Genomic DNA, 23,221 nt, shown 5'->3' on the forward strand with positions numbered 1-23,221 from the left:
ATTTTGCCTATCTGAAAAGTGGCATCAAATGAACAACATTTCCTCAATGGGACACAAAAACTCTGAAACACAGGATGACCAAAATATTTCATTAAATTTCCTGCAGGTAAACTGTACAGTTCTCAACTCTAACCAAGCACAACTACATATTATATGTCACATCAACACTGAGCACAACATATTTCCTCTCATCAAAACAGGATTTCAAGCACTGATTTAGTAACTTGTTGTAATTTCTCCTCGTTACAGAGCCTATAAACACACAATCTTCTTCACTGCTGCATATTAACAGATGATGTGATGTATTTTCAAGCTGACAAGCTGCTGTTCACACTTGCCTCGGTGCACTACTCCCCCTAATATGATGAGAGCTTAAGTTTCAGACACTCTCCCATGCTTATTCTAAATGTGGTACGAAGCGGTCGTCATGTGTTTCCACCCACTTGTGATGCTCACACAGCCTTAAGTATAGCACACGCTGAACATCATTATGTGTTAACTTGTAAACAAAGCAGACAAACCAGAGAACTTCCCTCAAGGTGGCTGGCTAGCACTAACCTTGGCATGGACCAGCATCCAGGAAAAAGGCGAGATATGTTGCAGGCATTCAACCTTTTCGAGGTAAATCTCTAAGAAGGCTGAATAACATGCACATAACATTATAAAAAAAAAGCAGTTAACAGATGATAAGCAGCTGCAACGATTAGACGATTAATCCCGTCGAGTCATTCCAGCTTTTTTCAAATCTGATTTGAGAAGCTTCTCCACACATAACGTGCAGACGAGAGAGTGATACGGATCTTTTCACGCAACATTTCCATGAGTGTTGAAGGATTCCTGTAAAAGTTTCACATCAGCAAATGCAGTAATTGTTAAATCTTCGACTCAACATGAGGGGCTTCCCGAATCTATTTTTGCATTGACCGTTTGGCTGGATGCAGGTGTTGCTGCTGTATGTCGTCTCCCTGCAGAATGTCAAACTTCCTTCCAGATTAACAGTTACATGTTGTGTCAGAGAAAGCTTTGGTAATGATAAATATGTGCCTGGAAACAGTGTAAAAATCAACTGCAGGCTTCTTTTTGATGCCATTTAATGTCACTGCTGCAGATGGATGTCTGTGAATATCCCTTTTCTCAAAGGTTAACTTTATAATAATGTTATGGTTCTAAACTGTGCATGCATGTATGACTGGTTTAGACCCCAACAGATGTACATATGGACGTATCAAAACAATGATAATGACCATTTTCTCCTGACACAATCCCAAAAACAAAATGTTGACATTGTCCTGACATCTGTCCAGAGTTAAGGCCAGTAAATCCAAGAGAGGGGCTTTGAAGGTGAATGAGCAGGTGGTCCAGGATGAACATGAAGGTCATGATGCATCACAGAGACACTAAGAGTTACGTACGGTTCATTTTCATAAACTAACACAATGACAATCCCTCTCTGAATAAATATTATTACACTAAACACACCGATTAGGCGATTCCTGGGCCGTCTGAGCAGCAAACACAGCATAAACGTTCAGTAGCTAATGACAGTGCTTGACGGTATGGAAGGCATGTAAAAATAGTGCGTGAGGATCATCACCTGTTGCTGCTGACATATTCCTATTACCACTAGAAGATCCTGTGCCATATTTAAGTGTTGGGTAGAAATCGATAATGCGTCTTGATTGACATTTGAACAGAGTGACTTTGCCGAGTTGGGAGCATCCTGTTTGCTTCGTCAGCACATTCATCTTGATAAAAGGAGCTTCAACCTCCTGCTGGTGTTCACTTAGAGGCCTGACCACTGGTAGGAGCAAACACTTACCCTTCTAACACAGGCATCTGTCAACAGCTGTGCATTTGATTCAAACTACTGAGGTGTGCAAACCCTGTAAGTAAGTCACACAAATATCCTCAATTTCGATGAAAATCTTTTGAGTTTTGAAAGAAGATGTGCTTTATTTTCTTTCTTGTTTGTCTTGAGGAATCAATATGAGCTCTGATGCCGAGATGGCCCAGTACGGGCCGGCGTCAATCTTTCTCCGTAAACCCGAGAAGGAGCGAGTCGAGGCTCAGAACCGGCCGTTCGACGCCAGAACAGCCTGCTTTGTGCCTGATACCAGGGAGCTGTACATCAAAGGTGTCATCCAGCAGAGAGAAGGTGGCCAAGTCACCGTGAAGACCGAAGCTGGGGAGGTGAATCCGTTTACCAAGTACAGTATCACTGATTCATCCATTTTACCACAAATCAGGCATCAAGCAGTAATAAAGCAGAGTAATTTGCAGGTATTTAATGGTTAATTTTTAGGACAAATTCAAAGAAAAAACAAAAATAAGTGTGAAGCTGGTTTACTTGGTTGTGCCCAATCATATTTGGGTTCATACATAGTTGTTAATTTGCAAAAGTTCTTAATAAATTCTTTAATTGACAGAAAATATTTAGTTTCAGTGTGTAGTTTTGTGTGTCAAACGATATATTAGTATATTAGGTTGCTACAATAATTTTTTAAAAATGGCTGCTATGTAAATTCTTAGGACATTTCTTTGAAAGAGATGTAATTTGGTCATATATGGGAAATGTTAGACTCACAAGTCAGTCTCTAAACACTTCACTCAACTAGAGACTGAGGACAATCTCCTGGCTTTCGCTGTTAAAACTGGGTGGAAACAAGAAGAGAGTTTAAAAAAAAACAATCTGTATTGCAGAACGAATCCAAAGTCTTTAGGGCGGCCCTTCATATTGGGGCGGTGACATGCAGTTCACTGTGGAGAAGAATGGGGGGCGGGGGGAGAGCATCATTTTCAGTAAGGCGGTCCTTGACAAAATGTAAAGGCCGTAGATTTGTTAGCTGCTGTACTTGCTGCCGTTCAAGCAACTACAGTACAATTAGAAATCCCTAAACGATCGGTAGGCAGGGAGATCTTTGATTGTCTGGTATTGCAAGACTAGAGAAATGTGCTCATTATAGAGTTTAAGAAGCAACCTAATATGCTAACATGTAGTTTGACACACAAAACTACACACTGAAATGTCACTGTGTTTTGTAAAATGTTGTGTTTTGTGAAATGCTGTTATGTTTTGCACCTCAGGGCCACCGTAACCTTCTGGTAAACACCTGCAAATTACACAAAATGAAGCGTTATCCATCAAGTGTCGCGTTCTAGATGTCGGAATCTAGAGGCAGCTATTTGTTTACGTGTCTACTTTTATTGTTTTATAGCTCATGGACTCAATTTCCACTTATAACTGCATTATGCAAAACTATTTGAGAGCAATAAAAGCATACTTTACTGCAATGGAGTGTAACAGGTGGCTGCCTGGAAGGTGAGAAAACACAATCAAAAACACTACAGTGTGCTTTAAAACTGATCAGTAAAGGCTATGTGATTTGTTTAAATTATTACACATTATAATTCATATTTATTCTTTCATTTTAAGTTGTTCTTGTGTGCTATTTTTCTTTTCTCTTTGCTGAATCCTATTCGTTCAAGCAGCAGGGGACATTCTATTTTCACCAATCAATAAAATCCTCTTCTTTTCTCTTCTCAATTTATTTTTTTCCAGACTGTAACAGTCAAGGACGAAGATTGCCATCCTATGAATCCCCCAAAGTACGACAAGATTGAGGACATGGCCATGATGACCCACCTCAACGAGCCTTCTGTGCTGTTTAACCTCAAAGATCGTTATGCAGCGTGGATGATTTATGTAAGTATGCCGGCGAGAACGGGGCCTTTTTCATCTCATTTGTCTGACTGATTCTCTTATCTCTTATGTCTCACATGAATTCTCGTCTGCAGACCTACTCCGGGCTCTTCTGTGTCACCGTAAACCCCTACAAGTGGCTGCCGGTGTACGACATGCAGGTGGTGGCGGCCTACAGAGGGAAGAAGCGCATGGAGGCCCCGCCGCATATTTTCTCTGTCTCTGATAATGCATATCAAAATATGCTCACAGGTTAGAGAGAGAAAGGAGTGTTTTGATGACTGGTGACTCTAAAAAATGTTATTCATCTTTATGCGTGTCACATAATCATTATACTTGTCTGTATAGTCTATTGGCAACTTCAGTTCCCATTTGACTACCGATCAACCCTTATTTTTAAAGTCACCCTTTTTATTTCCATTTTTATTTGACATTTAACTGAGATAAAACTGTCACTGAAGCTTTCTCATATCTCCATGTCTCCAACAGATCGTGAGAACCAATCTGTCCTGATTACGTGAGTCTGTTGTAGAGTTGCAACGATTAGTTGATTAATCGATTGGTCGATTGACAAGAAATTAATGGGCAATTATTTTGCAGATTCAGTAATCTTTTAAGCAAATGCTTGCTGGTTTCAGCTGCTCAAATGTGATGATTTAATGCTTTTCTTTGTCATTGATTACAGTAAACAGATTATCTTTAGGTTTTTTTAAACAATTAATTGTCAAAATACTCATCAGATTTGCAGCCCTAAACTAAAAAAATGTTTCATGATAATTCAGTCGGTATGTTTTTTAGTTGCATGCAGGTGTCTTCTGTTCTGTGTCCACAGTGGAGAATCCGGTGCAGGGAAGACTGTCAACACCAAGCGTGTCATCCAGTACTTTGCGACAATCGCAGTGGCTGGTGGCGACAAAAAAGATCACACACCTGGCAAAATGCAGGTACTGGAAACATGACGGAAATCTAGTTCATAATCCCTCAACAAGACACAAGACTGAAAATAAACTTCATGGAGTTCTGATGATTGCTGGTTGTGTTTTCCAGGGGACACTGGAAGATCAAATCATTTCAGCGAACCCTTTGCTGGAGGCTTTCGGGAATGCCAAGACTGTGAGGAATGACAATTCCTCACGATTTGTAAGTATGAACCATACCCTGTATATAAAGATGGACATAGCGAGGTTTAATCATAGATGTATAAAGAGAACTGGATACAGGAAGAGCGCCAGGCTTTGAAGCAAATTTGACATAGCAGCCAAACCGTGTACTTATAACGTCACGTGATGCACACTGGCCCAAAAAGACTGTTTCCCATAGACTTACATTGTGAAAGAGACATCTGTAAATCAGCGGATACATTTTTCTGAGCGTCATAACCCTGCAAAATGACTTGTCTCACCATCAGAATTAAATCCGTTTCGTCCGATCACATTTCAAAAGCCTAGAAGAGCCGCATGATTGAATTGTTTTATCCCCATTCAAGTTAGCCGGAGGGCTAAACCAGCTAGACTCGGCCAGCGAAAGTCGCTAGTGCGCATGCTCTATGGGCCGCACAATGCGGAAGATCTGGGTACTTTCATACCAGGAAGTTCATTTTTTATTGCTTCATGCGCCACTGAGCAACTGTATCCAGTTCTCTTTATACATCCATGGGTATAATGTAACCATTGGTTACAAGCCTCCAGTCGTGGTAGCTGCTGCTTGGTATGAGCTCTCATAAGGAGATTATTGACACACAAAATGATCCAAGAAATGTAATCTTGCCTTCTTCATTCTCCTGATATGTATTATCAACATTCATGATTTTTTGTGCCTGATTTCACAGAGGTTCTTATATTTCACAGGGTAAATTCATCAGAATCCACTTTGGAACATCAGGGAAATTAGCTTCTGCTGATATTGAAACTTGTAAGTTTGTCTTTCAAAATGAATAATCTCCAATATATTTATACTTGCAACAGCTAATCTTTACCTGACGTGTTATCCCGTGTAGATCTGCTGGAGAAGTCAAGAGTGACGTTCCAGTTGTCTGAAGAGAGGAGCTACCACATCTTCTATCAGATCATGACCGGCCACAAGCCAGAGCTTATAGGTATGGTGAGGAAATGATGTCTCAATTCCCTCGTTTGATCTTTTCTCACTCCTCGTTTGACCCAGAAATCATTCGTGTCTGCCATGAAGGACAAAAACCAGCCTTTGCGGAAGTGTTTTAACAGACTGACACCATTGAACATCTGTGATTTGATGCTGTAGCTTATCAGACTGCTCTGTTTTATGTTTTATAACTGTGTTAACTGTATGCTTGCAAATATTCATGAAGAACAAGACTTTTCTTTTTGTGAGCTGTTATTTCTCATTTTAATCAGAATATTTGCTAATATTTATAGTTAGAGAGGAGGTGGAGGAGACCCACGCAAGGCTGAAAAATCTCAGTGTGTCGGGTAGAAACTATAGTTTGATGTGAGTTATATTTACATAACTTCCACTTTCCCTAAACCATTTGAACTAATAAAAAATATCTCTACAGTATAGAAGACATTCTGATCCTAGATTATTAAATAATGAATTTACAATCAGAATATCAACAAATGCAGTCCGCTGCAAAATAAATGCATCAACAAAACTGTAAAAGCCGAGATGCAAAGAAAAGACACAAGTGAGGGAATTGTGGATGCAGTTAAGGGATTTGGGATTTGTACCCTGCAGTATATCTTTCAGAGTGAGATATTTGTAAGACTAGATGTGAAGAATAAAAGTAATCCTATGTGTTTCTATCTGCAGAAATGCTGCTCATAACAACAAACCCATATGACTTCCCCATGGTGAGTCAGGGGCAGATCACTGTGGCCAGCATCGACGACAAAGAAGAGCTGGTGGCCACAGACGTGAGTTATCTCTTGTCAGGCCCTTTCAGTGTTACACACATGCATTTTATTGGTTTCCACTAAGTGATTGTTTATCATATTATTTTAAAGGGTTGAGTTTTAATGTAATACTTTTATTAAATGGGCATGTATGAAACAACAATAGAGATATAAAAAAAAAGAAGGTTGTAGTGAACAAATTCAGATTTTGAGACACATTCTAATTTTAAGTCTCCCTATTTTTGTCAAGGATTCATTTATAACATTCATGTTCAAACAGGGAACAAGACTTTTCCCTATTATTAGCGAGACAAGACCAAATAGGTGAAAGACAGAACATAACAACAGTAAAGGAGCAGTAATGAGGAATGGTTAAAAACTAGTGAGTCTTAGGAAATTTAAAAAAAATCATAAATTAAAAAATAAACCTAATAAAAAAAAACTTTACTGACTGATTTTTAAATGTGATAGACTGCAACTGATGTCTTGGGCTTCACCAACGAAGAAAAGTTGTCCATCTACAAGTTGACCGGCGCTGTGATGCATTATGGGAACATGAAATTCAAGCAGAAGCAGCGGGAGGAGCAGGCAGAGCCCGACGGCACAGAGGGTGAGGCGCTGCACTTTTAGTCTTTCTGTTATCAGTAAAGACATGAAGGTAATATTAACAAAACATTTCATTTTATCTCTCAGTGGCAGACAAAGTCGCTTTCCTCATGGCGCTGAACTCTGCTGACTTGTTGAAAGGCCTCTGCTACCCCAGAGTGAAAGTGGGGAACGAGTATGTCACCAAGGGCCAGACGGTCCCACAGGTACTGTGACAGCTCCGAGATTGAGCAAGTGATAATGCATGACAAGGTCTATTTATATAGACGAATCTGGGTTGTAGGTGGAAGAAGACGCGCTGCCATTAGCGCCTCACTTGTAAACCTGCATATAACTAGTAATGTATTTAAAAGGATCTCACTCTTTGTTAAGACATCCCTCCAGGAGATCCCATAAAAGTGGTTATATGTTGGAAATATAGCCATCATATACCATTAAAATGAAGGTTATAATCTAAAAAACTTTTTAATGAAATGAAATGAAATGTATGAAAGTTTTAATAGACGGCTAGACATCTTTTCTGGGCTGTTATTGGCTGCTTCAGCAGTACACGTCAAATTTGGAAAAAAACGTAAAAGCTGCAAGTTCCATAAAATATATTTTACTTTCATAAATCATTAAATCCTCAAGTTTCAATCGGATCCTGAGCTGCATGTCAACCAGGCACCACTAAAGACTGAGCAATAGTTGCTATTCCACATATTTCTTGCTAGCTTGGTGCTAGCGTTATGTTTCCTGGACAAAATTTAACTTTTACATTATCATGTGTTTCCGATTTTTAATAAATTTGTAAAAACTTTTACATTTTTTCCTCAACTCAGTGTCATAACCAATTTCAGACTCATGTTTGACTGAATAACTTCCACATTCACACAGACTTGCTTCAACTGTCGACCGTAGTTAACCTAAACATCTCTGCTTTCACTGTCTGTGTAAATGTGTTAATTTACTCTCTGCTCTGCCACTGCAGTAAGCAGCAGCACATAGGAGCGAACAACAAGGTGTTCCAATATTAAAAGTAATAGTCTCGGCGATTTGAAGAAATGCTACTCTGCTTAGCATCAGTTTGCCTCCACCTCGTGTATTATTTTCTTGTAGACAAATCCGGTGTCTAATTTTTGTGTTGCATTATTGTATTTACAGTATATTCTGACTTGTTACCAGAGGAAATTTGGAGAAGTAATGCAAATGTGTAATTGATGCTCCTGTTAGGCTTCAGTTTTTACTGAATATTGTGTTAATAACACCTTGATATAGAATTTTTATCAGCCAGTCAGAAACTTCTTTTATCTCGTGGCCAAGATATAAATTATAAGATGCCTGTTTGCAAAAAATACATGTTTTTTGTGCTAAGTATTACTCCAAAACAACAAATTCTTGACTTTACGTATCTTCAAAATCTCCTGATCAGGTCGCCAATGCAGTTAGCGCTCTGGCCAAGTCTGTTTATGAGAAGATGTTCTTATGGATGGTTATACGAATCAATGAGATGCTGGACACGAAGCAGCCCAGGCAGTTCTTCATTGGAGTCTTGGACATCGCTGGATTTGAAATATTTGATGTGAGCATGTGGACTCATTGATCATTTTTGGTCTTTTAATAGTGATAGTGTTTCCATCAGTAAAACATATAATTTTATGGTATAAGTTAATACTGAGTTCTTGTCACAGTTCAACAGCATGGAGCAACTCTGCATTAATTTCACCAATGAGAAGCTGCAACAGTTTTTTAACCACCACATGTTTGTGCTGGAGCAAGAAGAATACAAGAAAGAAGGGATAGACTGGGAGTTCATTGACTTTGGTATGGACCTGGCAGCTTGCATTGAGCTTATTGAAAAGGTAGGATAAGTCTGCTGCACACAAAGTGAATATCGCACCTCATTTTAGACATCATCATATCTCATATGTGCTTGTAAAACATTCAACAGCCAATGGGCATCTTCTCCATCCTTGAAGAGGAGTGTATGTTCCCCAAGGCCTCAGACACCTCTTTTAAGAACAAACTCTACGACCAGCATCTTGGAAAAACAAACGCTTTCCAAAAGCCCAAGGTTGTCAAAGGCAAGCCTGAGGCTCACTTCACCTTGGTGCACTATGCCGGCACCGTGGACTACAACATCACCGGCTGGCTGGATAAGAATAAAGACCCCCTGAATGAGTCTGTGGTGCAGCTTTACCAGAAGTCATCAATGAAACTGCTGGCTTTCTTGTATGCCTCATTTTCTGGTGCTGAAGGTACGACATTCATAAAGCGTTGAAATAATTCATATCAAAGCCCTGAAAAGTGCCCTAAGATGACTTTTGTTGTGATTTGGTGCTATATAAATAAAAAATGATTGAACTGATTGATTGAAAATACAAATTTGCGCTCTCAACTCATGTTTTTGTTGTGTAGAATCAGGTGGTGATGCTGGCAAAGGAGGCAAGAAAGGGGGAAAGAAGAAGGGTGGCTCCTTTCAGACGGTGTCTGCAGTTTTCAGGGTACAGAAATGATGATAATCTATGTAGAGATTACTTTCTTGCCCTGCATTGACCCCCCAAACTCCGTTAATTAATAGGTAATGGTTGGTTAGACTGTTGCACTTTAAGGAGGCATGATCTGCATGTAGTTATAATCTCATCTCTACCCTGCAGGGCCAATTCAGGGCAAGAAGCACTAATTGTTTTTTATTTGTGATAAATTATTTCAAATTTTATTCTCAGTGTTTGATGTCCTCAAAAGAAGGTGTAATGACAACTGTACTTTTGTAGGAAAATCTTGGGAAACTAATGACCAACTTGAGGAGCACACATCCTCACTTTGTGCGTTGCCTGATTCCAAATGAGGTTAAAACACCAGGTACAGATTTACAAATACTTCAGCACCAAATACTCCCAACTTGAAATACAAAAGCACAAAATTATGGTGTTGAAATATGCTCCTAGTCTCAGTTGCCAGTCATTTTCTGTCCGCCTCTCCGCAGGAATCATGGACAATCACTTGGTCATCCACCAGCTTCGCTGTAACGGTGTTCTGGAGGGAATCAGGATCTGCAGGAAGGGATTCCCCAGCAGGATTCTTTACGCTGACTTCAAGCAGAGGTCATTGATTCCTTACTTAACACACTTGATAAAGACAACTAAAACTAAATTATTCCTTGGTGATAGTTGGTGATGATCTTTTTTTTATCCAAATCTGAACAGATACAAAATCCTAAATGCCAGTGCCATCCCAGAGGGACAGTTCATAGATGGAAAGAAAGCCTCTGAGAAGCTTCTTGGTTCGATTGACGTTGATCACACACAGTACCGATTTGGGTCTACAAAGGTATGTGTCCAAATGGATTGCAGGGTAAAGTTTAGAATAGACTTGAGCCTTTACAACCAACTTAATTGATTCATTGTAATGCACTAGATTCAGCATGACTACACTGTATTGTTGCAGGTCTTCTTCAAAGCTGGCTTACTCGGTACTCTGGAGGAGCTGCGAGACGAAAAACTGGTTTCTCTTGTGACGCAGACTCAAGCCCTGTGTCGTGGTTATCTCATGAGAAAAGAATTCTCCAATTTAATTGCACAAAAGTAAGGTCAGCACCAAGGTCATCATGGAAACTACAAAAACACTGCACAGACTAAGAATTGTTGCTGTATATCTTACAGAGATTGTGTCTGGATCCTGCAATACAACTTGCGTTCATTCATGAATGTCAAACACTGGCCATGGATGAAGCTCTTCTTCAAAATCAAGCCACTCCTCAAGAGTGCAGAAACCGAAAAGGAGATGGCAACCATGAAAGAGGACTTTGTGAAATGTAAGGAGGATCTGGCAAAGTCAGAGAGCAAGAGAAAAGAGCTTGAGGAGAAAATGGTTTCTTTGCTGCAGGAGAAAAATAACCTCCTCCTGCAAGTACAGTCTGTGAGTATTCATCATATCTGAAAGACATTGATCTTATGTGAAACACTGTCTGAATGATCAAACATAAGTTTCATCTCCCTATTCTTCTAAGGACTCAGAAAATCTTTGCGATGCAGAGGAAAGATGTGAGGGCTTGATCAAAAGCAAAATCCAGCTTGAGGCCAAACTCAAAGAGGTGACCGAAAGACTGGAAGACGAGGAGGAAATGAATGCCGAGTTGACCGCCAAGAAGCGGAAGCTCGAAGACGAATGCTCTGAGCTTAAGAAAGACATAGATGACCTGGAGATTACCTTGGCTAAAGTTGAGAAGGAGAAACATGCCACAGAAAATAAGGTGCGTTATTTCACCTGGACTGTCTGATTGGTGCTTGTGTCAAGGACGTTGTGATCCCTTTGCTTGCTTGGACATCTCAACAACTACTTTACATTTTAATTCAATTTGGCAGAAAATAAGTCAGTGGGCCACAAAGGAAAAGATTAGTTTTTGATGCAGAGAGCGTCACCATGTGTCCATTTATGCAGCAATTTGCAGTCATAACTCCTGAACTGCAAGTTACAAGTTATATAAGAAAATTTCCTACCGTCCTATCTCAGTGTAGGTCATGCCCATTTCAGCCAGATTTTAAAACATTTGTTTTTTTTTCTTCCAGTCTGCACCTACTGGTAATTTGGTACATACCATGTTTGGACAATCATGAAAAATGTTTTCTCCTTTCCTATAATTGGTTGCCAAGTTGTTGTAGGTGTGGCCTATTTTACATAAATTGCCATAACTCTTAAATGCATCATACATTTGCAACTGTATTTAGGTTTTTTACAAACCATAGTTTGTTTGGAAATCAATGGATGAGATTACTTTTTCCTCTTGGTTTGGTTTCTTTTCACACAGAATGAATTAAAGCAAATCAAAATGCATCACTAAAAGGCACCTGAGAACGTTCATTCTGCTCATTGGTCAAATCTGTCTGGGAAAAGTAAAAAAGAAAAAGTAAAGAAAAGGTCCTATGTGTCCAAATATCAAGAGAACATCATACTACATTGTTAGTCCAGGTCAGACCTCAATGCTAGCTGCTAGCTAGCTAGTTCATCAGCATCTCAGTATGCAAAATGCACCTGGCTACAGAAGCCATTTAGCTCAAACTTGCAGAGTATGCCTTATAGTTGGGTCGGATCAACAAACATTCCACAAACAAACTGCTCCAGAATTTTGTAGCGACCAGTCTCGCTTCCTCTAAAGGGTGTTTTGGTCCACACCTGAGTATGATTGCTGTGTTCAGATCTGCCCAAATGAATCAAACCAAGGGGGAAAAACAACCAGAGCACTTTTTAACCGGACTAAATGCAGGTTTGATAATTAGATGGCATTTCACCTAAAGGTGTTGCTGCTCCAACATGATTATTTTACATGGCCAACACTCAGTGGGTCGTGAGTCTGACATGTTTGAAAGTTTTGCACATTTCATTCTAATATTCTAAACATGATCGACAGAATGATGTGTATCACCATGTCCAGATGCAGATTAAAAACTTCTGACAAAACTTTAAACATTTTAAACTATTTAAATAACAAAATTGAAGATTGAGTACAGCCTTGCTCTTTTTAGTGTTTAGTGTTTTTATTCGTAATGGTGCATATGCATACTTCCTGTTTCAGGTTAAAAATCTTATGGAGGAGCTGTCTGGTCAGGATGAAAACATTGCCAAACTGACCAAAGAGAAGAAAGCCCTTCAAGAGGCCCATCAACAGACACTGGATGATCTGCAAGTTGAGGAAGACAAAGTCAACTCTCTGACAAAAGCAAAATCGAAGCTTGAACAGCAAGTGGATGACGTGAGTTAAGTCTGTAGACAATAATACACGCAAACACCAACGTTACTAAACAACCTAATTAAATTTATGCAACTTGCTTTAAAGCTCGAAGGTTCACTGGAGCAAGAAAAGAAGATCCGCATGGACCTTGAAAGAGCCAAAAGGAAGCTTGAAGGTGATCTGAAACTTACGCAAGAATCCCTAATGGATCTGGAAAATGACAAACAACAATCTGAGGAGAAAATTAAGAAGTAAGTCAATACACTGATTGTGTGTATGTATGAAGGAATTAAGTCTTGGGATTTAAATTGACGACATTTATCTTCTTGTTCTCACAGAAAAGAATTTGAAAACAACCAGCTGCTCAGCAAAATCTCAGATGAGCAATCAATAAACAACCAGCTGCAAAAGAAGCTGAAAGAGCTCAATGTAATAAAGCTTACATTTAATACATTAATCACACTGATAACAACCAATTCCCCCCTCAATGACGGTTTATCATTTTCTGTTTTAAGGCTCGCATTGAAGAACTAGAAGAAGAAGTTGAGGCTGAACGAGCGGTCCGGGCAAAGATAGAGAAGCAGAGGTCTGACCTCACCAGGGAGATCGAGGAGATCAGCGAGAGGCTGGACGAGGCCGGAGGAGCCACCGCCGCTCAGATTGAGATGAACAAGAAGCGGGAGGCTGAGTTCCTCAAACTGCGACGTGACCTGGAGGAGTCCACCCTGCACCACGAGGCCACGACCGCCGCACTGCGCAAAAAGCAGGCGGACAGCATAGCCGAGCTGGGAGATCAGATTGACAACCTCCAAAGAATCAAGCAGAAACTTGAGAAGGAAAAGAACGAATTGAAGATGGAAATTGATGATTTGGCCAGCAACATGGAAACTGTTGCAAAAGCTAAGGTGAGAAATGTATTTGATCATAAGTGAATCCAGAACTCACTTGAAGCTATAATATGTGACTATTCTACATTAAAATGTCTAAAAACAACTTGACCTATGTTATATATTTTGTGTACTTACATTATCCCAAATGTTTCCAACAATTTTCAGACCCAGAGAAATCTGTAATTTTAATCAAGGTAACGGTCCGTTTCATTTGGTCGTCCGTCAATGGCATCATACCTCCTCTACCAAAGAGTATACGCATACAAGATAATAAATTGACTTTTATTCAGTTTTAAGCCACATTTTTATGATAAACCTTTTAGATCTTGGTTGTTTTTAACTGGATGAAGGATTTTAGTCATTTGACGTCTGGATCTTAAGTTATCAGAGAAACAAGCTGAGCAAACGTTAGCAGCAGCTCGGCTAGCAGCCCCCCCACCCTGATATCCTCTTTCTGCCAAACAGCATCGGAGAAACACAGATTTTTAACATGAAACTGTTTACTCACTGTTTTTACCTTTACTGGATCTGTTTTTTTTTTTTGGAGAGTCGGAGTAATCCTGTCCCAGAGAAGCTGGTTGTTTAACAATGAAGACAACAGCTTCCATGATCCCATGCTACATCACACCGTCATCCAACATGTTCTCACTCCCAACTCGTCAAATATCTACACTTGGTCAGGACCCCCTGGCGTCACGTTTTAAAGCACGGGGTACCCCTTTAGCGACATTTTTCAACGTGCAGTATCATGTCAGTCACTGTTAAAAAATAATTATATTTTATGGTGTGACAATGTGGTGGTTAAGGTCTGGTTAGGTTTAGGCACAAAAACCACCTGGTTAGGGTTAGCAAAAGATCATGGTTTGGGTTAAAATCAAAAATAAAATAAAAACGGTGAGGTGGTCTTGAACCGTGCTCTGCGCTGACTCTTTACAAGTTTCTGCCACTCTGTCTTTTGTTATTGTTTTGATTGAGAGACCCCCAGTGGCAGAAATGACATATTGTGCGTTTAACTGGTTGAAGGTCTAATTTGTGTTAGCTTCACTTTATAGGTCAATCTGGAGAAGACGTGTCGCTCACTTGAGGATCAGCTTATAGAGCTGAAGACCAAGAATGATGAAAACATGCGACATATGGCAGATCTCACCAATCAGAGGGCCCGTTTTCAAACTGAGAATGGTAAGTCCGTTCCTCCTTTTATTACAATTTGTGAAATTACAGCCTTTAATTTAAAATGTTTTCCTGTTTTGCTTGTTGTAGGCGAACTTTCTCGACAAATGGAAGAGAGAGAGAGTCTCATTTCCCAGCTGACCAGAGGAAAGCAGGGATTCACGTCACAAGTTGATGACCTGAAAAGACTGGTCGAGGAGGAAGCAAAGGTAGTCAAAGGTCACGTTTGCAAACACAGATACTTTTCCTGTTTTACTTTGATGATGATGTTCCGTATTGTTGTATTCCTGCGTAGGCTAAGAACGCCCTGGCTCACAGTTTGCAGTCAGCTCGTCACGACTGCGATCTCCTTCGTGAGCAGTACGAGGAGGAGCAGGAGGCCAAAGCCGAGCTGCAGCGCAATTTGTCGAAAGCCAACACTGAGGTGGCTCTCTGGAGGAACAAATATGAGACCGATGCCATCCAGCGCACAGAGGAGCTTGAAGAAGCAAAGTAAATACATACCAGGATTAGATCAATAGATCAGACTAATCCTGGATTTACAGTTTATTTCTTAAAGGACCATTTCGCTGACTATGTTGCTGATGTTCTCTGTGTTTCTGGGGCAACACCTACAAAATCTGTTGCTAATATTGGTTCACTGTTCACAGGAAGAAGCTCGCCCAGCGTCTCCAAGAGGCCGAAGAACAAATCGAAGCGGTGAATTCAAAGTGTGCCTCACTGGAGAAAACTAAACAGCGACTTCAAAACGAGATGGAGGATCTCATGGTTGATGTGGAGAGGTCCAACAGCTTAGCAGCTACGCTTGACAAGAAACAGAGAAACTTTGACAAGGTATTTTTTGGTTTGAAGTACATCTCATAGCTTTATAGCACATCAGTAATTATTACAGACTAATGTTTTAATGAATTCAGATCCTAGCCGAGTGGAAGCAGAAGTATGAGGAGACTCAGGCAGAGCTCGAAGGCACTCAGAAAGAATCTCGATCTCTGAGCACTGAGCTTTTCAAACTGAAGAACTCCTATGAGGAAGCCCTTGAACACCTGGAGACGATGAAAAGGGAAAATAAAAACCTGCAACGTAAGTGTGAGGAGCAACTTTTGAGGTAGATTATTTCAAAAACCTCTCTGTAATTCATTTTTCCTTTCAAAACGCAGAGGAGATCGCTGACCTGACAGAACAGATTGGGGAGGTTGGGAAGACGATCCATGAACTGGAGAAATTCAAGAAGCAGGTGGAGACGGAGAAATATGACATGCAAACTGCGCTGGAAGAAGCTGAGGTATAACTGGTAGCCGAGGTGTTCATTTAAAACACAGCATGTGTGTTGTTTTCACATAGAAAAAGGACAGATTATTGTAACACACTGTAGATGTATGGTGAGAGTAATCACAGATGTTTAAATGTTTTTTAAGGCCTCCCTGGAACATGATGAGTCTAAGTTCCTGCATGTGCAAATGGAGCTGAACCAGGTGAAAGCCGAAGTGGACCGAAAGGTGGCGGAGAAAGACGAAGAGATGGACCAGCTGAAGAGGAACAACCAGAGAGTGGTCGAGTCCATGCAGGCCACTCTGGACGCCGAGGTCCGGAGCAGAAACGACGCCCTGAGGATCAAGAAAAAAATGGAGGGAGACCTCAACGAGATGGAGATTCAGCTGAGCCATGCGAACAGGCAGGCAGCCGAGGCTCAGAAACAACTGAGGAATGTTCAGGGGCAACTCAAGGTACAACAACTTTTAGCATTGATGTCCACTTTTCATACCATTAACAGAGAGTAATAGGTTTAAGCAAGACTATGTAACTTCTGAAAGAATAATTAAAGAATAACGCTGGCAATGTCCTATATTTTTCTTATTGTCAACAATGGAGCCATTTCTAAACAAACTACTGTAGCCTTCATAATGAAGGAACAGTGATCACGTTTTGAGTCTCCAGAGAGTAGTTCTGTGTGTTACATATCAAGGTCAAGAAGTTGTGATTTGTAGCACAACAAGCTAATGAAACTGTAAACAGAACCATGTCCCAGACATGCTCAATGGCGTCTGCCTTACACTGAACTACTCTCCGGAGACTGAAAACGTGAACGCTGTTATTAGTCTTTGGAGCCGTTTCTAAACAAACTAATGTGACCACAATATTCGTAGTAAAGGAACATGTCACCCAGTGCAGCGGTGTGGCTCACTTATGTGTTTTTAATCATTTTTGGACAACAACAGAGGTCTACAGCACAGAGGATTAAGATATATCAGGCTTTGGATACACACACAATACTTGTAAGTAGATAAATCATTGCTGGTTTGACTCTGCCGACCAGAAAGCCTTATCCTTTAAAACATTCTTTCTCTTACGAATGAAACGTTGAATTGACAAGCAATATGAAAGGTTTTGTCACTACAAAAGGTCTATGTGGATACCTTTACTATACAAACCACATTTCGGTGACCCACTTAAGCCAGTTGTAAGCAGCTTAGCATCTCGCAGTTTTGAGTCAAAGCAACTGGCACAATTTGGCCACTTGGAGATGTTTTGGAGTGGTTCGGGGACACCATTCACACCACAAACTAAAAACTTGCTACCTTAAATTAGGCCTAAAGGTCTGGAATTTTATGCAGGTGTGGCTGACAAGAAGTAGAAGGTATGTAGTGATTTGCGTAGTTCTGGCATAAAGTGTGTCCTAGTTATTGTTATTCAAATATGACTCATTACCAAAAACACTTTTTTGAGCCACATTTGAGCTAATGTAATTTTGTTTGTGTTTTAGCCACATGCTAAACAAGTACGTTTCCAGGAATGAAACCTAATACATGCATTTTGGCCTTACAGTTATCTGTTATAAGCTTTTCTATTTGTGAATTTTTTTTTAAAAAAAGGGGTAGATGTTAAGAGGCTACTGCATTTGCATTGTCAGGATGCCCAAATCCACCTGGATGACTCTGTCAGAGGGCAGGACGATATGAAAGAGCAGGTGACCATGATGGAGCGCAGAACCACCTTGATGCAGGCTGAGATCGAGGAGCTTCGAGCGGTTGTGGAGCAGACGGAGCGGAGCCGCAAAATCGCTGAACAGGAACTGATTGATACCAGTGAGCGCGCAGGACTTCTTCATTCTCAGGTAGGTTGTTTACCAGTATTAAACGAACCCTTTTGAATTGTATTATTTAAATATAATTATGTCTAAAATCTGCTTCATGTTTGGCAGAACACCAGTCTTTTGAACACCAAGAAGAAGCTCGATGCAGACGTTACTCAGCTTCACACTGAAATAGAGGAAGCTGTTCAAGAGGCCAGGAACGCAGAGGAGAAAGCCAAGAAAGCCATTACTGATGTAAAGTTCTCTTAAACGGGTTATTTGGGTTAAGACTGACTTCATTAAATTAAAAAGAAATCAACTCTTCCTATTGTGGCACTTGCAGGCTGCCATGATGGCCGAAGAGCTGAGGAAGGAGCAGGACACCAGCGCTCACCTGGAGAGGATGAGGAAGAACCTGGAGGTCACAGTGAAAGATCTGCAGCACCGCTTAGATGAGGCTGAAAACTTGGCCATGAAGGGCGGAAAGAAACAGCTTCAGAAACTGGAGGCCCGGGTACGAATATCACAACGAACGGATGTGCACATCAATCATCTGCATGTCAGATGTGCAACTTGTATAATGAGCATCTACTATAATTAAATCACAACACACAATTTTATGCATAAAACTTTGTTACTAATTTTGTTTATTTTGTATTACTGCATGTCCTGTTTGAATCTGTGTGTTTGTATTTGTTTGTTTTCTTCGTAAATTTATGGAAAATGTGTTAGTTTAGGTTCTTTTATGATCAGGCAATCAACAGAAAATCAGCAACTATTTTGATAATCGAATCATTGTTTTAGTCATTTTTGAAGCAAAAATACCAAATATTTACAGGTTTCAGCTTCTCAAATGTGGAGATTTTAAGCTTTTTTTGTCATATACACAAAATAAACTGAATATCTGGGTTTTAGACAGTTGGTCAGACAAAACAAGACGTTTGACAACTTCGTCTCTGGAAAATTATAACCATCATTTTTCACTAATTTCTGACATTTCATCGACAAAAATGATTAATCAAGAATATAATCAGCAGTTTACTCAAATTGATTTATTTATTTGGATCACCATTAAAAGCTCTAAATTCAAAATACTTCTGCAATAATTTCATGTGATAATGTGAATCAAAAGTAAGTAAAAGTAATATTACATCCACACATATATATGCAGAAATATAAACACCTGTATAAAACAGGTAATATAGTAGAATAAAAAAAGGTACTTGATATTGTGAATAACTGTTAGTTGTAGCCCTGAAGTAGATATTTTTGTACTTAAGTAGTTCAGCAAAGGATTCAAAATGTTACTAATAAAGTAAAAATACAGAAGTATTATCAGCAAAATGTACATAAAGTATCAAAAGTAAAAGTACTCGTTATGCAGACTGACTTCTTTTAGAGAGTTATATTATTACACTATATTATATTGGGGTTTTTTTTATCACTAACAAATACATGTGAGAGCATTTCAGTGTTATAGTTCATCAATGTGGAGCCAGTTTTACATGCTTTTGGTAGATGAATGGTAATAGCACTGCATCATATTATATAAGTGTGTCTTGTTTTTCTATAATAATAATAATACATTTATGTATATAGCACCTTTGACACACTAATGCAGCTTTAAGTGCACATTTTTTTTAGAGAAAAGAGCAGACAATTTAAACAACAGTTAGAATATTAAAATACATTATTTTATGTAAATTTTTTATCTGAAAAGTAACAAAAGCTGCCAAATAAATGTAGTAGAGTAGAAAGTACACTATTACCCTCTGAAATGAAGTGAACTGTAAAGTAGCATAAAATGGAAATACTCAAGTAAAGCACAAGTACCTCAAATTTGTACTGATGTACAGTACTTGAGTAAATGTACTTATTTACATCTCACATCTGAACTAACTTGCTCTTTTAGGTCCGTGAGCTGGAAAATGAACTAGAAGGTGAGCAAAAACGTTCTTCGGAGGCCATCAAAGGAGTCCGTAAATATGAGAGAAAGGTCAAAGAGTTAACCTATCAGGTAAATCTACAACATCTTTGTCTCACTACTATATTTTAATTGTTAAAATGAACTTAGAGAGTTATAGAGAGAATTATTTGGAAGCCCATCCAGCACTTCCCCTGAGAGAGGTTTGTTTTATTTCTTTCAGTCTGAGGAAGATAAGAAAAACATAACTCGACTGCAGGATTTGGTGGACAAGCTCCAGATCAAAATGAAGGCCTACAAACGGAACGCCGAGGAAGCTGTGAGTCACTCACACACATCAGCGAAAACCTACTCAGTGATTCAGCGTCCCGTCACTAATACATTCAACATTATTCATCCCCCAGGAGGAGCAGTGTAACGTGCACATGGCCAGATTCAGAAAAGCTCAGCATGAGCTGGAAGAGGCTGAAGAGAGAGCCGATGTGGCCGAATCGCTGGCCAACAAGATGCGAGCCAAGAGCCGTGAAATCGGCACAAAGGTACTGAGTGTCCTGTGTTTTATAAAGACTGTAAATACTTTGCTGCTCCTTTGAAAAGAGGATCTCTACCCGGTATGTGCATCTCAATCACTGAGGCTGAGACGATATGCATGTCGATGGCCAAAGTGCAAAACCTCGTATCTGCAGAATTTTCTGATTGGTGGATTTCACTTTGGATGATGAGAACAAGGAAGGCTGAACATTCATTTCCAGTGGACGAGGAAGCAAATACACTGAATTTAAGGAATTCTGACCCTAGTTTACTACAATGTAGTAACTATTACATTTACTACATCTTTTTACTTGAGAACAAACTTCATTTTATTTTCAATTTAATTTTAATTATTAACTTAATTTAGAGCATTGTTTTGTAGAACCTCTTCCAACTTACATCAAGTGCAAAAGCTCCTATCTGCTCTTTGCGAGGCATTAATATCTAGTCGGTATTGTTAATACATAATATAATAATATAGTCCAAAAACAGTGTATTATGTATTGGGTATCCTTAACAAATAGCATTCTGCAAGAAAACAAGTTTTTTTTAGTTTTCTCAAAAAAGTGCATTTTTCAGATGGTTTTGCTCTTCGGCCATCGTTATAAAGAAACTACCAATGTGATATGATATGTGCGATTTAATGCGATGCAAAAGAATGATGCTGTGCGATTCAGTAAAGTACAGAGAGTTTGATTTATTTCTTAAGCATACAGCAAATTATGAATCAACTAAAAAAGTGCCATTTTTACTTTACATATTTGTTTCTCTAGTACTGCAGCTCAGTAAGCATCTTGTTTATGTTGTTTCTTTCTGACCTTTTAAAAAAAAACACTTGGACATGCATACACTCCATGACTCAAACAATTACTGTCAAAATAATTTAATAATCACTTACTCCGACATGCGGAACAATAATTCTAGAGCGCGAGTTACACCCGGGAATGTTTTGGCAGCGCACCAATTAGCTGTAGCATGTTAGCACCTCTGAGAGAGTTTAGAGAGGAGGATTCAATCTAAATATCAAATTATTGGTCACATTTCTGAATAATAAAGACATAGAGACTCTACTAATAATTATATATAAATAAATCAGATTTTAAACCAGGTAACTGCATCATGAACGTTTATGCCGGTGACCTCTGTGTTTATAGTAAACAAAAACTGACCTCACTAAAACACATCAACAGTTAATCACATCATCAGTTTTTCATTTTTTCATTATTTTTATTGAAGTATTTTTATTATTTATATAATTTATCTATTTTTTATTTTATTTTTGCTACAAGCATAACCCACCCGCATCTCTGACCACCTCTGTCAGCGGTCGAGTTGCATTGTGGGTAATGTAGGCGCCACATTTTGATGAGGAAGAAGAATGAGTGTAATAAAAAAAGACGATATCTCTGGTTCTGTTGTTTTTTTTCTTTTGTTGACTGTCCATCATGAGTCCAACAGTGTTATAGGAGTGCATTGCTAAATTGGTGGAGTACTCCTTTAACACTCGTGTTAGAAATGATGCCTCCTTGTAAAAATTATGTATTAATATACAATAATTTTGGGTTTTTTTGATGTGTTTGTTTTCCAGGCACAGGAGGGACAAGGCGAGTAGCTGAACAAGACCCCGCCTGCTGTTTGAACACCAGCTGATGCAAATGTGCATGACAGACAAATAAGATATACAGCAGTAGTTTATATTAATATTACAGTGTGTTAAATAAGTAAGTCTGATGGATCTTTGACATTAGCTACAACATAAACAACATCACAGCTGGTGTTTTGTAGCTACAACACTAAAAGTCTCCAAATATTCAAATGACAATAAATCTCCTTTAAGACATGAGATAAATGGTAGATTTCCTGATCTTGAGGCTCCCAGTTTCAAAATCTAGTTTTAAAATCTACATTATTTAAACTTAGAGCTGCAATGATCACTCAAGTAATTGATTGTTCAACAGAAAATTATAATCGCCAACTGTTGAGTCATTTTTAAGAAAATGGTTTCTTTAGTCCTCACTGATCATTAACTGAATATCTTTGGGTAGGACGTCACCTTCAGCTTAAGAAAACAGTGACCAACATGTTTTTAACCATTTTCTGACATTTTATAGACCAAACAATGAATTGATTAATAAAGAAAATAATCATTAGTTGCAGCTCTATTTAAATTTAATAGTGTATATGTTACATATTCCTGAATTTATGTGATGAATCAATTTATTAAACAGCAAACCTGATTAATTGGTTAATTGATGCCCGACAGTCTCTTCTGTTCAATAACCAATAATCAATCAATAATAGATCATTTGGTCATTCTGGTCAAACTGCTTTTACAGTTTCTTCACAGAAATTTATTTCCCCAGTTCGAGTCAAAATTGACACATTTCTGTAGTTTCCGTCATTTTCATGGTTTAGTTTCCTGCATATTCTTGTTGTCTTTGTTTATTACAACAGTAATAAATATTTAAAGTTTAAATATTTGTCCTGTTTTCTTGCTCTTCTTTTGTAACGATCTGTGCATCCTGGAAGAGGATCAAAACTTCCTGAGGCAAATTTATGATAAATAAAAATTGACTTGACTTTTATCTGTTATATCAATACTTGTACAACTAATATTGAACATCAATCAAACATCAATAGAAATAAAGGTGTCACTGATATAACTCTCTAGTACGGATTTGCAGAGGGTCCAGTATTTGTATTTATATCTGTATTTGTTGAGGCAGCAAAATTATTTGTATTTGTATTCGAATAAA

General features: G+C 38.9%; 1 protein-coding gene across 1 annotated transcript; it reads left to right on the forward strand.

Annotated features, from left to right (window-relative positions):
- The first annotated feature begins 170 nt into the window (after positions 1-170).
- On the forward strand, positions 171-23,143 carry LOC137201124 (myosin heavy chain, fast skeletal muscle-like). Its single transcript, XM_067616012.1, has 39 exons — positions 171-2,190; positions 3,560-3,703; positions 3,796-3,952; positions 4,190-4,217; positions 4,533-4,644; positions 4,748-4,840; positions 5,548-5,611; positions 5,697-5,795; positions 6,485-6,588; positions 7,039-7,177; positions 7,261-7,379; positions 8,585-8,734; positions 8,844-9,014; positions 9,104-9,410; positions 9,571-9,656; positions 9,927-10,014; positions 10,139-10,256; positions 10,359-10,482; positions 10,600-10,736; positions 10,815-11,070; positions 11,162-11,404; positions 12,725-12,901; positions 12,986-13,131; positions 13,219-13,309; positions 13,396-13,785; positions 14,823-14,949; positions 15,031-15,149; positions 15,236-15,432; positions 15,591-15,774; positions 15,855-16,020; positions 16,098-16,222; positions 16,356-16,664; positions 17,849-18,052; positions 18,140-18,265; positions 18,354-18,524; positions 19,923-20,027; positions 20,158-20,253; positions 20,339-20,473; positions 22,054-23,143. Exons 1-39 carry the CDS (start codon positions 1,987-1,989, stop codon positions 22,075-22,077), a joined length of 5,835 nt encoding a protein of 1,944 aa, XP_067472113.1. The 5' UTR covers positions 171-1,986; the 3' UTR covers positions 22,078-23,143.
- Positions 23,144-23,221: the final 78 nt, after the last annotated feature.

Source organism: Thunnus thynnus, chromosome 17, assembly GCF_963924715.1.
Source record: "Thunnus thynnus chromosome 17, fThuThy2.1, whole genome shotgun sequence".
NCBI lineage: Eukaryota > Metazoa > Chordata > Actinopteri > Scombriformes > Scombridae > Thunnus > Thunnus thynnus.